The sequence below is a fragment of the Penicillium riverlandense genome (assembly GCF_028828495.1).
Source record: "Penicillium riverlandense strain IBT 135883 chromosome Unknown utg000006l_segment0_segment0, whole genome shotgun sequence".
Taxonomy (NCBI): Eukaryota; Fungi; Ascomycota; class Eurotiomycetes; order Eurotiales; family Aspergillaceae; genus Penicillium; species Penicillium riverlandense.
This window is the reverse complement of record NW_026643197.1, coordinates 921,904-935,228: the sequence shown is the minus strand read 5'-3', so window position 1 is coordinate 935,228 and position 13,325 is coordinate 921,904. Positions and strand designations below refer to the sequence as shown.

Below are 13,325 nucleotides of genomic sequence, written 5' to 3'. Positions count from 1 at the left end.
GTACCTGATGACGTCATTGCTTTGATTGTTGTAACGGTAAAGAACAATAATGCTACTTGGGATTGTAGACGCGCATTATCCCATCGTGGACATCAGGCCAGGAACAAGAGTCTGTTCCTTGCCGTGGCCGATGTTAGCAGGCATACGTCGTGTGTGCAAATCCGCGGCGCGGAAGAGCAAGGTTTACATCCGACGATGTGGTTCTCTTTCGGGGTGCCGACCCCTGTCAGACACGGCGCTGATACGGATTGCGCCGACGCTCGAGACCACGGCCAAACGGAGAGCGAGGAATTTACGAGACTTGATACCTTGTCTATAATGCCTGGCTATTAGCCTTAATTAAAATCGCTATCTCTACTGCCTACCCGAAGTGAAGTATGCAAAGTTAGACGATGGCATTGGGGATTTCAGTATATCACGCGCAGTATATTCCTGAGAGGATTACCAACTCACTATTTCATTGACCATGCGTGCCATGCGAGACCTGCATCATCGATATGGTCATCGTCGACGAAAGCGGTGCGTTGTCAGTAGGGCCCGTTACGTGGATCGTGTAATTTATTATCGCAGCTTCAGACCTCTTCTCTGCTTCATATCGGGATCGTCCAGCCGATCCAATAAATTAATTCAAAACGAAAATGTATTTCCGCCAGTTATCTTCTCGTTAGCCACCATAAACGGAGTGGAATCAAGAGGTCTAATAATCATAGGCCGATACGTGCCTCCATTTCCTAATCCGGCGACTCCATCCCACGTAATAATAATACGACCTTCTTGTTGGTACGCTAATTCATTCCACTCTGTTTTCGAACCCGAATCACCTTTCCAATCTTGATCATGCCAGCGGTGGAGCCCCGTTCCTCAAACATGAATGGCACTTCGGTCTGCCCCCGTTTCGCTCGGGGTTCATAAACCCCAGCTGCTTCCCCGGACCTGGCTGTAACGCCTCTTTTAACACTCTCCAAGCCACCATTCCAATCCCATTCCGTTCAGCCTCGTTGTCGGACTTTTGTTTCTGTTTGTCCTGATTGGGCTTCTTTGGGCTTCTTTGCGGGTTCCTGTACCAACCCACCACCGGTTCACTTAGTGTCTTTGCCGTCATCAAGGATAGCCCGCCATCATGAAGCCATATTTCGGGCTGCGGGGCACGAGGCTCAATATTGTCATTAGCCTTGTCGCCGGTCTTGATTTCCTGTATGTCGGAATAGCTCCCGTGTACTGCAACAAAATGCTGACTATGATCTCTACAGGCTATTCGGATATGACCAGTACGTGGGCGAAGGAGTGTCCAATGTCATAATACTAACGTCGGTTTAACTAGGGGTGTTATGGGTGGACTGCTCACATTGAACTCATTTGTTGCCACATTTCCTGAGATCGACACCACCGCGGCTGGCGAGAAGGGTCTGAGTCCTGCGCAAACGTCACGCCGGTCTACCGTTCAAGGCACGTCGGCCATTCTAGCAAACCTACAATATATGCTGACTCTTACCAGGAATCACAATTGCCTGCTACAACCTGGGCTGCTTCTGTGGTGCAATCCTCTGTATCTGGGTTGGCAACTACTTGGGCCGACGCAAGACCATCTTCACCGGCTCGATTATCATGGTGATCGGTGCCACGCTGCAATGCACTGCTTTTTCTCTCCCACATCTGATCGTTGGTCGCGTTGTGACCGGTATCGGAAACGGCATGAACACTTCGACTGTCCCGACATGGCAATCGGTAGGTCACGCGCAGTACTAATGACACTGGAAACAAAGCTCTGACGTCCACGTATCTAGGAATGCTCCAAGTCGCACCATCGTGGACGACTGGTCATGGTGGAAGGTGCTTTGATCGCGGGTGGCATTACCATCAGTTACTGGTTGGATCTCGGGTTCTCCTTCCTCGATCCTAACTCTGTCTCGTGGCGGTTCCCGATTGCATTTCAGGTCTTCTTTGCGTTGATCATTATGATATTCGTACTGCCTCTGCCAGAATCTCCTAGATGGTTGATCCTGAAGGGCCGTGAGGACCGGGCAGTGGGTGTGCTGTCGGCCATCTTGGATCTACCCGAAAACGACCCCTACGTGCACTCGGAATTCGCCGCTATCAAAGATGCTGTCCTGATCGCCTCGGAGGTCAGCTTCCGTGATCTTCTCACCATGGACGAGAACCGCCACTTCCACCGTGTTGTTCTGGCCTATGTGAACCAGATGTTCCAGCAGATCTCTGGTATTAACCTCATCACATACTATGCCGCCACCATCTACGAGAAGTCCATTGGCATGAGCGGTCTAATGTCCCGAATTCTGGCAGCCTGCAATGGAACGGAGTATTTCCTTGCGTCGTTAATCCCTATTTTTATCATTGAGAAGGTGGGCCGTCGACAACTCATGTTAGTTGGCGCTGCTGGCATGTCCGTCTCTATGGCCGTCCTCGCCGTCACCACCAGCTTCAAACACCAGACTGGGCCCGGTATTGCAGCTGCCGTGTTCCTTTTTGTCTTCAATACGTTCTTTGCCTGGGGCTGGCTGGGAATGACCTGGCTATATCCCGCCGAGATTGTCCCGCTCCGTATCCGTGCCCCTGCCAACGCTCTGTCTACTTCGGGTAACTGGATTTTCAACTTTTTGGTGGTGATGATCACTCCTGTGGCATTCGACTCCATCGGATACAAGACCTATATTATCTTTGCTGTGATGTGAGTTTTGCCTCTGATGATTGTCAAGTTTCAATTGCTAACCACTATTACAACAATAGTAACGCCTTCATCTTCCCTGTTGTCTACTTCTTCTACCCCGAGACCGCCTACCGATCTCTGGAGGAGATGGACACCATCTTCCACAAGACCTCAAGCATCTTCAACGCTGTTTCCGTTGCCCGAAACGAGCCTCACCGCTACGGCAAGCATGGTGAACTGCTAATCAACTACGAGGAAACCGAGGAGCACCTGCGCCGCGCCAGTTACGCCTCGGAAAAGGCTGCGCGCCGTTCCAGCCAAAATCCTGACCTGGAGAATGGAAAGGGCACCCATGTTGAAGATCACAAGGATGACTTGTCTCAAAGCAGTTAGTTTTTCGGGGTCGCCTGCATTGAAATTTTGCGAAATTACAGTCTTTGTACAATCCAGCAGTTTTGGGACTGCTCGGACAAATGGCTTTGTGATATGTATCTTCCACTGCGTTGCCGATCGTTCAAGTCGTTCTGCTCGCGGATATGGACAAAGTCCGTCAGAATAGATGGCTGCTCGCCCCGGTGCGCTGATGCAGCCCTTTCCCGTTTGGGATTCTTGTCCTTTACTGTCTTTTTTTTCTCCACCTGTCCACCCTGCATAGATGCTGATGGTCGGCCTTGAGGGCCTGGCCTAGAAGGGGCTTCGACTGTAGTCGAACTGGTTGAGCCTGATATTGTGTATTGACGTGCAAAGTGATTATGATGAATTTAAGGCTATTACATTTTCATTGATGGTGTCCACGTAGATCAATGAATAGAACGGCGAACTCAGTTTGTTAGGGCTTGCGGTACCCGTGACCTCCATCACAGAGAGTAGTTGGTTATTTCGATTATTTCTATCCGCAAAACATCTCTGTGTATACAGTAATGTCAAATCATGATATTAAATTGCTTTCCTGACATCGCCAAGATGTTCTCCCGTGTGGCTCAAGGCCCGGGGTACATACGGAATGCTGCAATGGCCAGATGGCTGGCATGTAAAATATGCATATTCCCTCTAAAAAAGCAGGAAACTTCTAAAAATTCTACATTTGCATGACACCAGGAAAGTGAGTCACAGACGCATCCCGAATTTTCCTCGGTGAAGCAACAAGCCTGTTGTTGGGGTTTCTCGCGCACGCCTTTGGGAGCCCGCCCACCCGCTGCGCCGAGGGTCGGAAGGATTTTCTGATTAACTTTTTTTTTTCTCGCGGTCAACCTCAACACTCTCAACAGCTCTGCTAGTGTGGATGGACTGAGCTGGTTATTGTTCCTTCTGAGCCTTAAACGTTCTTTTCTACATAGTTTCTCCCTTTTTCCCTTTCTTTTTACTGTCACTTGTTGGGCGGTGCTTGGTTTTTTCTTGTTCTGCCAAGACCCCGCGCGCTGCTTTATCTGATCCGCAAACGGGAGGTGCTTTTCTACGTCTATCTTCTATCTTTCTGCTCGAGTGGCCTGGTTTGAAGAGTGGCCTTTGAAAAGGAGTTGAAGGACTTCGCGCTCATATACGCTGGAGGTATGTCGGTTTGTTCCTTTTCTCTCTCCGAGGTTATCTTTCTTCTCCCTGTCGGTTGTTGATGGACCTCGGTTGGGTGTACCATCACTATTTATCATACATGATGTGTATTCCAAGTCACCGGCAATGCTAACAAGGACTTAGTGGAAAGATCCTTGTGCTGAAATAGCCCTGAAAAGTCAATGCTCAGAGTTTGACGACGCACTGTGCATCTAGTTGAGATCTTCACGGCCACTCCCTACGCCCGGGAAACAAGACGAGACACATTAATATATAAATCATAATGTCGGCCGACAAACAAAAGATTCCCGCCATGAGCGGGACCAAGCAGCCCGGTTCCGAAGGCGTTCACGAACAGTTTCCGGTGACAACAGGCTCCGCGGCCGTGGACGACGACGTCGAGTCCGGCGGCGAGGCCAGCGTCGCGGAAATTGAGCGGATCTACAGGTGCGTATGCTATTTTCAATTCGTGTCAAGGAGGTTTAGATCCTTGCTAAAACACTTCCAACCACCAGAAAACTAGACCGCCGCATCATCCCCGCTTTTTGGGTTCTCTACTTCCTCTGCTCAGCCATCCGATCCAATGTCGGACTGGCACAGACGATGAACGAGGACTCGGGACACGATCTCGCTTCTGTGCTTCATCTGAACAAACATCAGATCTCGACGGGCCTAGCGCTTTTCTACGTCTGCTATGTTGTATTTGATCTCCCATCCAACCTGATCATGACTCGGCTCAGTCCGCATGTCTGGATGAGTCGGATCGTGATCAGTGTGGGGTTGATTGGGACTTGTATGACGGCTATGAAAGCTGCCTGGAGTTTCTAGTATGCTCACGCGCTCTCCTTTTTCTTTTTCTTAGCTCCAATGTCTAACAAAGACCCACCAGTCTCCTCCGTCTCCTCCTGGGAATCGTCACGGCGGGCATGTGGCCCGGAATGACCTACTACCTAACCCTCTTCTACCCGCCCTCGCGCACAGGCAAGCGCATCGGCCAGTACTTCACCGCAGCACAGGTCTCCGCTGCGGTAGTCGGGCTCGTCTCCGCCGGCTTCCAAGAGATGGACGGCACGCGCGGCTACGTGGGATTCCAGTGGATGTTCCTCGTCTACGGCGTCGTGACTATCGCCGTTGGTATTTCCCTGCTCTGGTGGCTGCCGGACCGTCCCACGCCTCCCGGTGAGCCCCGTCCCGAGCGCCGCTGGTTCATGCGCTGGCTGCCGCGCAGTTCTCCGGCGCTGACGGGGCAGGACGCTGAGGTACACTACCGTGATCTGAAGCGCGTGTACCATGCCCCTGGGTGGACGCTACGGGACTTGCTGCATGTCTTTATGGACTGGCGTCTGTGGCCCTTGCTGGTTATGTACTTTGGCGTCGTGGGTGTCGGTATCGGTACGCAGTTGTATGCCACCGTCATTATCCAGGCGATCAACCCGTCCTTGAGTACCGTTGATCTGAGCCTGTTGAGTGCGCCAATTTGGATTGTATGTGTCTTTCCTCCCTCTCCTCTTCTCTTCTCATATCCACACCGCTAACCCTACACACAGATGGACCTCATCGCCATCCTCCTTGTAACCCCCCTATCAGACCGCTTCCATCGCCACCGCGCGATATTTTTCTCAATTCCAGCAAGCCTCCAGATCCTAGGTCTCCTCTTAACAAGCTATGCGGGCTCAGACGCCAACCCGTGGCCCCGATACGGCGGTCTACTGATCGTAGGCTTCGGCCTCGGCCCCACGGTGCCCATCACCATGACCTGGACAACGGAGATCTTCCAGCCGCGGCACGGTGAGGTCGGTGTAGCCGCGGCGTCGGCCGTCGTCTCGGGCCTGGGTAACCTCGGCAGTATCCTCACCACGTACGCACTGTACTCGGGCTGGAAGAGTGACTATGAGGCACCGGGGCGCCAGAAGTACCGCAAGAGCAACCTCGTTATGATTGGGATACTCATTGCGAGCATTCTCTCTGCGGCGCTGATGGAGATTCTGTTGCGCTTTGTTGATGGTAGGTACCGGCATGTTGAGAGGCAGGCTGATGCTGCTGTTGATGAGGCAGGCAGGCGGGAGGTAAGACAGCGTGGATTGCACGGCTTGCTGTCCGGGGTGACGGGGAGGTGGGGGAGGCGGAGTGCAAAGGTGGAAAGCAAATAAGTCGGAAAGGCCCTTGATTTATTAGAATGATGAGATACAGTAATAAAGCGGATTTCAATCCATGTAATTCTATGCTATTGTACGTTCACACATAATTGGTACTGAAGAAAACAAAGAGGTCGGCGGAATGCAACAAGAGAGTCAAAAGGATGGGAATCCAGAGGCCGGCACTGGCGATTGCAGGCAAGAAATGAGGTCCACAGGAAAAGAAAGCAGATAGAAAGAAAATAAGAGGAATCTATGGGGGGCTTTTCAACCCCTCACGCAAGCCAGGCAAGTTCCCCTGGTCCCCACTCTCATGGTTTCACGCCGATAAAGGGTATCGGAGCGCTAAGACCAAATATTTTAAAAATTTAGAGGCCACCACACATAGTCTCGACGATGATACCGGTGATCTGGTAGGGGTCGGCATTCGAGGCCGGGCGACGGTCCTCGAAGTAGCCCTTGCCGTCCTTGGCGACCTGGCGGGGAATCCGAATGCTGCCACCGCGGTCGGCGACACCGTAGGAGAACTTGTCGATGTTGCCGGTCTCGTGACGACCGGTGAGACGCTCCTCGTTGCCCTCGCCGTAGACGGCAATGTGCTCAACGTGACGGGCCTCGAGCTTCTTCATGGCGGCCTCAATCACCTTCATGCCGCCGTCGGCACGGGTGGCATCGGTGGAGACGTTGGTGTGCAGACCGGCACCGTTCCAGTCACCCTTGACGGGCTTGGGCTCGAAGGAAATGCGAACGCCGAACTCTTCGGCGACGCGGTGAAGGAGGAAACGGGACATCCACAGCTGGTCACCCACTGTAAACAGTTAGAATTTTACGCCCCAATTATTTATGTCAAGAGACACTCACTGTCAATACCGGCGCAAGGGCCGACCTGGTACTCCCACTGGGAGGGCATGACCTCAGCGTTGATACCGGAGATGTTGATGCCGGCGTACAGGCAGGCGCGGTAGTGGGCCTCGACGATATCACGGCAGTAGACCTTGCCGGTACCGACACCGCAGTAGTATGGGCCCTGGGCACCGGGGAAACCGCCACGGGGCCAGCCGTAGGGCCAGCCATCGGTGCCGAGGAGGGTGTACTCCTGCTCCAGACCGAACCAGAAGCCCTCCTTGGCGTGGGTCTCCATCTGACGGTTGGCGTCATGGCGGAAGTTGTACTTGTTGGGGCTGCCATCGGAATCCCAGGTCTCGCAGAGAACAAGGATGTTGTCACCCTGGCGGAAGGGATCGGGGTAGAATGCGACGGGGCGGAGGTAGACATCGGAGTTGTCACCGGGGGCCTGGGCGGTGGAGGAACCGTCAAAGTTCCATTCGGGGAGCTCGTCGACGCTCTTGACGGGCTTGGCGAGAGTCTGATGGGATTTTCCGTTAGCACTTCTTCACGTGCGTAGGGCTTATCGGACCCCTCCTCCCGAGGAGGATCCGATAACGGGGCTGAGTCATGCATACCTTCGTCTTGGAGCGGGTGCCACCGATCGAGTCGATCCAGATGTATTCGGCCTGAACGCGACCACGCTGGTCGAGGGACATGTACTTCATGAGCTGTGTACCCGGGAGGGGATCAAGTCAGTATGGGAGTTTCCCTCTGGCTCAACGGCCATTGCGGAAATTCAAAGGCGAGATCGAACGCACATTCTCCGTGTTGGAGACGACAGTTGATTCAGCGGCCTGCAGCGAAGGAGGGTCAGCACACGATCTCTGCAGAGCCAAAAATTGAGGTCCACCGGGTCAACGTACCATAATGAAGGATTATGGGATGTGTGTGTGACGGGTCACTTGAAAGAGAGAACAGGGTCTCAAGCAAAAAGGAGGAGGTGAGAGATGAGAATTAAATCTCCAGAAGAGAGAAGGATGAGAAGGAGGAAGGTGGTGGGGAAGAGTGAAAGGAAAAGGAAGAGAAGAAGGCAGAGATAAAGATTTAAATTTAGAGTGAGTCTTTTTCCATGCGCCACACAGCCCTGACCGTACCGTACGCACCCGACGTATTTTACCGTCTCTCGATTTCGGGTTCCCATTCCATTCCCGGTCGTTGGGGAAACTCGTTAATGCCTCATTCTCTTCTTCGCGCCTGCTCACCAGCTAACTATCCGTTGATTAGCGCTTATGGACTCAATATGTCCCTCAAAACTACATTCCCATGAACATCTCCCCCGGCCTAAAGGGGATCTTCCTTTTTCCGCCACCTTAACCTGCGTGTAAACATCATCGTCGCATCATCTACCACGCTGTCCAGCCGGTTGTCGCCGAGGACACCGTCACGATCGCCCCTTGGGCCGAGTCAATGTCCACGGCCGATCCCCCGTTCCCCTTTACAGTTTTGACTAGGTACTCCAGACTTCACGCGCACCTCGCACCCGTCGTGTGCGCGGTAATAGCAATACCACCTCCCGCCACCCCTCCCAGAGGCCGATAACTGGGACGGGTCCAATCAGCATTCAGCCCTTGTCATAGGTCCCAGTAATATGATCAATCTGGATTTTCCTGTTGGGCCGATAACGCTGGCTGGCGAAAGATAGACCACGCCCTGCTCGTTCGTTCCTGGCCCTTTCGTCCCCCAGGAACTCCCCGCGACTGACTTGGTCAAGGGCCTTTCCGGGGGATGTTCGCCCCCCTCCGATTATCCCTGTCTGGGGATCCCACCACCCGATAGACGTACATATAGACTTTTAAGTCGCCTCAGATAGTCTCGTAAGAGTTGCTAATTCTTTTTAGCAACGGGACTGTCAGGATCCCTGCACTGGTGCATATCAGCGGCATCCCAGGGTAGAGAGTGCTAAATCACACCGGAAGAAAGAACGACAAAAAGCAACAACACTATTCTCAGGCTCGCGCGTTTCGTACGATATTTTTCTTTATTGAGAATTTTCTCTCTGCCTCAACCGTCACCACGATCTGTGTGCGACGTGATCGAAATAAGACGGCTAGCTACTCCACCGGCGTCCCCTGAAGGATGTTGCCTACTAATTGCAATTGTGCGATTCGTTATCACTTAGCCGGGGTTGGATCCCAGCACATGCCCGGCAGGAGTTGGTCCTGACCACTATAAAAATCGTGTGATCCCATGTAAATCCAATACCATCAGATCGGAAGTGTGGAGCGTGGCAAAGACGTTCTGGAAACAACCCAGGAAACGCACCAATCACACGACCACAGTAGCCCCGACACCGGCCATGGATACGATTCTCGTCCGAACCGGAGCACATTTTCGTTCTCTTTATTTTTTTTTTTTTTTTTTTCGCTTTTGGCCCTAGGGAAAGAATCGCTATTATTGGGGTATAACCGGGAGCTAACCAACGAACTAATATTTCTAGGTCCGGGGAGAGCAGGCGATCCAGGAATCAAAAAACGGGTGGCGAACTCGATCTACCCTTTTTTCCGTACCCGCAAATGGCAGCTGGCTCAAAGTCGGGAGATTCAGGGATCGGACGGCGACTGGGTGGCTGAGCTCGCCGGATCAGGACATGCTCGCGTGTGTGACTGAATTTTGTGTTCGGATAAGAATAGCCGTGAGACAGTCGCACAACGCGAAGATTAAATTAGCAACTCTTTTTTCTTATTCTGACTCAGTAGTATCGTGTGAGAGTAAAATCAAACCAGCGTCGGCGTATATCATGGTCAAGGCGGGCGCAGATCGACTGATTGCATTATCGCTTGCCTCTGATTGGTTGGTCGGCTAGTGAGTGACAAACAGGGTTGACTGATTGGAGGGACAGGCATAGTGTCGAGGCTGTAGCGGCTGTCAACAGATGCTAGTCTCGGGCAGGTACAAGAGACTGCCCACAGAGAGTCACCGGGCATGCACTGTGCACATCCCGCCCGATCCTGTCAAAAGCAATTACTGGAGAAAATGCCTCACCGGATGCCGAAATAGCGATTGAGGGGTCGACTATTCTGAAGCAGCGGCGCGCTATAGTGGTGTTTACAGATACTATACAGCACTATGGTTTTTGAGAGGGGCAGCACGTTTTCTCAGACAAGCCGCAGTGGAGCCCGGTTGATTTGACTGCGATAGGGCCCAGCATAGACCGCTGGGCAGACATGGCTGGCCGGTTAAATAGATCATTGTACCGATGGAGGTTTATCCTTCATGGTACCTAGCGGAACCACAGTTCCAGTGCAGATCATATGCTCTAGACCTTATATGGTCTGAGTGCTTAGAAGTTTACTGAAGCCTACAGTGTACATTGACTGACAGCTGGCCTTGGCCCGAAATGCATTATTATGGACTCATCTATAAGAGTATCAGTCCATGGTATAGACTGCTCCATCCAACTCCCTTTGTCATCTGCGCAATTCATAATCATTCGTTATTGATGACCTTCTTCCCTTGTAGTTCTGGGCACTGGAGCCGGGGATCATGAGCATACAGATCTGCATGAATGCCTGGATCTGCCATGTAGGGCGCATAGAAGCCCACATCCACTTGATATCCCCAGACAGACACTGGAGCAGTCATAAGATCCGCGGCTGCGGCGGCGTTAACGGAAATCTTGCCCTTTTGCAGTCGCTGGCAGGCCTTTTCAAGACTCCGGGACAACGTCAACCGTCGTACATTTTCCATCTGCTGCTGATAGTTCGGGCGATGTCGCTCATAGGGTCGGGCGGGCGAGGACATGTTGCTCCTGGCAATGGCGTTATGAGCGGAAATATGAGGGCCGCAGCATGCATTTGACGAGATATCTCCCTGTCCATACAGCGCGTCAGCTGCTTTTCGGGCGCGCCCCTTTGAGGCGCTGGGCATGGAGCTCTCATATAGATCGTTCTGGACAATGGTTGCGCAGTACCAGCAGACACACTCGCTGTAGATCGCTCCAGATGTGGCTTTGCGGTATTCCCTGCTCGTCTCGATAAATGCTAGATGCATCTGCCAGGGGTCGACAGGGTCATCATGGCTGAAAAGACGGGGCTTTGTCGTCGCTGTGCTGCTGTAGGCGTAGTATTTTGCCGGAGAGAGGAGATGTGTATGCCATGCGATGTCCGCATCCAACGTAGGTACAGCCATCTGTTTTGGGTTCTTTTTCTCGATGCTGAAGAAAACTGAGTATTTATTCACTAGCCTGTCTGCGATGGCAAAGATATCTGGCGAATGCACCCAATCTAGGTGATCTATGTGCTGCGTAAACGTGCCTTGCCGAACCACGGCACCGACAAGGTCCAAACTGAATGGGGTCGAGGTGTCCCAGTACCGTGAAAGCATGCGGTTGAGATATTTTTTCTCTGGAGAGCCGATAACACACACAGTAACTTCCCGGTATGCACGGTCCAGAGTTGCCTGATCGCGCAGCTTGGTCTCCAAATAGCTGTGCAGATTGGTGATTTTGCGACATATGTCTTGTTTCGGGTCCGTAAACGCCAGCAGCTCTAGTGAAAGGATCTTAAAAAGCTCGCTGGGGAATAGAGGGGATTTTCTTCTTTGCTGGGCAGAAGATACTGTGAGGATGCCGTTTAGATTATAGTATGATCCTCGCAGTGATACATCCTCGTGCACCAGGGCTCGAATGTCCTTGTGCAACTTCGCCAGTTTGAGTCGGTCATGGTCGGTTGAGAGCTGACAATGTGCAGTCGGGCAGACTACCCGGAAGCTCTTGTCAGCAAGGCCGGTGCAGCTCGCAAAGGCAGTATCGATGTCAGAGCTGCCTTTGATCCAGTTTCGAGTGGTCCAGTCGACGGTAATGGGTTTGTTACAACTGGGACATGCGATCATAGTGTTCAGTGGATCATCCAAGTTATCCCATTTCAACGCGAGAAGACTCTCAAAGGAAGCTTGAGCTTCCTCGGTGGCAATATATTGTATTGTGTGGTCGTCGATTCTGCGATTGATCATTTCCCAGGGAAATTTGCTCGCCCAAGTGCTCACTTTACCATGTCGGATACAATCCTCAAGATATTCCCACGGGTTGAGCATATGACTATGCCAGACCATTAACACATCTACATGACATATCAGCCTCAAAACAATAGAAACATATGTTAGGAGCTTACCCAGTGGTGGGAGGTATTTCTCCAGCCATACCACCTCATTATCAGGACGTAAGATCCGGCCAAACGTGCTCTTGCGCATGTCTGCCATTGTTGGCATCGGATTGGCCGTGGGAAGACATGCATCCCACCATTTCGTGTACCGGTCAACCGCGCGTGCGGTATATACGGCCCAGCGTTTCTCTCTGATCCGGGCGAGGACTTCATTGCTGTTACCAAATTGAGCTGTGTCTTCATCCCAGAGCCCAAAGATACCATCTTGGCTGGCGATGTTCATCCGCAAGCGACCAAGGGCCGTGATAAACTTGATATAGGCGACACACTGGTCGGGCGTAATGAAATTAGCATCTTTAGGCTCCTCGGCCAGGTTGAGTGAAGACAGAGGTAGCATCTTCTCCTTTCTGGCGGGACTGAGGTACCAGGCGTCAAGCAAGCTGCACTGCAGACTCGCAGTAGTGTTTATAGGTGCCGAGTTGTTTCAACCAGGTAAGCTGTGTGGCTGAGTCGGGCGTCCACTCACTCAGCCTCATGGGGGCAGATCGACCCCACGTGGTGGTTCTTCTTATCGATCAGGGCTGATCTACAAAGGAACTCGGAAAGACTAACAAAGAAAGCTTTTAAGTCATATATAAATTGTATGGAGATTTCAGACAAAATTCATTTTACTTAAGGTACGCTTCTCTCTATCTATAGACAAGAGAAGAGAAAACCTTCAACTCAGCCAATCTAACAGGTTCATTGCAGATTGAAGAAGCGCGAAGTAACTTCCGATAGTCCTGAGCAGCGGCAAGCATTACAATACGATTATTTGGATCGGCATTCTATCCGCACTCTTCGACATGAGCGATGTCTGCATCCTTGTCGTTAGGAGACGACATCTTGATCCCAATCGATAAGAGGTTGGATCAGTGAAAACGGAGAAACAGCACGACGGTTTCCTCCCCCATCCTTGTAAGACTAGGGTATCATCTATGTAAAGCGGCT

The 13,325-nt window shown here is 51.9% G+C and overlaps 4 protein-coding genes across 4 annotated transcripts; 2 read left to right on the top strand and 2 right to left on the bottom strand.

Moving 5' to 3' along the window:
- Positions 1–1,120: 1,120 nt before the first annotated feature.
- N7474_006612 (sugar porter family MFS transporter) lies at positions 1,121–3,058 on the top strand (the record flags this gene model as incomplete). Its single annotated transcript, XM_057198022.1, has 6 exons — positions 1,121–1,194; positions 1,251–1,268; positions 1,322–1,446; positions 1,496–1,725; positions 1,785–2,686; positions 2,746–3,058. The coding sequence occupies 6 exons, from the start codon at positions 1,121–1,123 to the stop codon at positions 3,056–3,058; spliced, it is 1,662 nt and encodes a 553-aa protein (XP_057051462.1).
- A 1,438-nt stretch (positions 3,059–4,496) lies between these two features.
- Positions 4,497–6,363, top strand: N7474_006611 (putative MFS transporter; the record flags this gene model as incomplete). Its single annotated transcript, XM_057198021.1, has 4 exons — positions 4,497–4,660; positions 4,729–5,040; positions 5,103–5,697; positions 5,761–6,363. The coding sequence occupies 4 exons, from the start codon at positions 4,497–4,499 to the stop codon at positions 6,361–6,363; spliced, it is 1,674 nt and encodes a 557-aa protein (XP_057051461.1).
- A 353-nt stretch (positions 6,364–6,716) lies between these two features.
- glnA (glutamate--ammonia ligase) lies at positions 6,717–8,102 on the bottom strand (the record flags this gene model as incomplete). Its single annotated transcript, XM_057198020.1, has 5 exons — positions 6,717–7,156; positions 7,210–7,714; positions 7,812–7,904; positions 7,995–8,030; positions 8,100–8,102. The coding sequence occupies 5 exons, from the start codon at positions 8,100–8,102 to the stop codon at positions 6,717–6,719; spliced, it is 1,077 nt and encodes a 358-aa protein (XP_057051460.1).
- Positions 8,103–10,662: 2,560 nt separating this feature from the next.
- Positions 10,663–12,732, bottom strand: N7474_006609 (uncharacterized protein; the record flags this gene model as incomplete). Its single annotated transcript, XM_057198019.1, has 1 exon — positions 10,663–12,732. One exon carries the CDS (start codon positions 12,730–12,732, stop codon positions 10,663–10,665), a length of 2,070 nt encoding a protein of 689 aa, XP_057051459.1.
- Between the last annotated feature and the right edge of the window lie 593 nt (positions 12,733–13,325).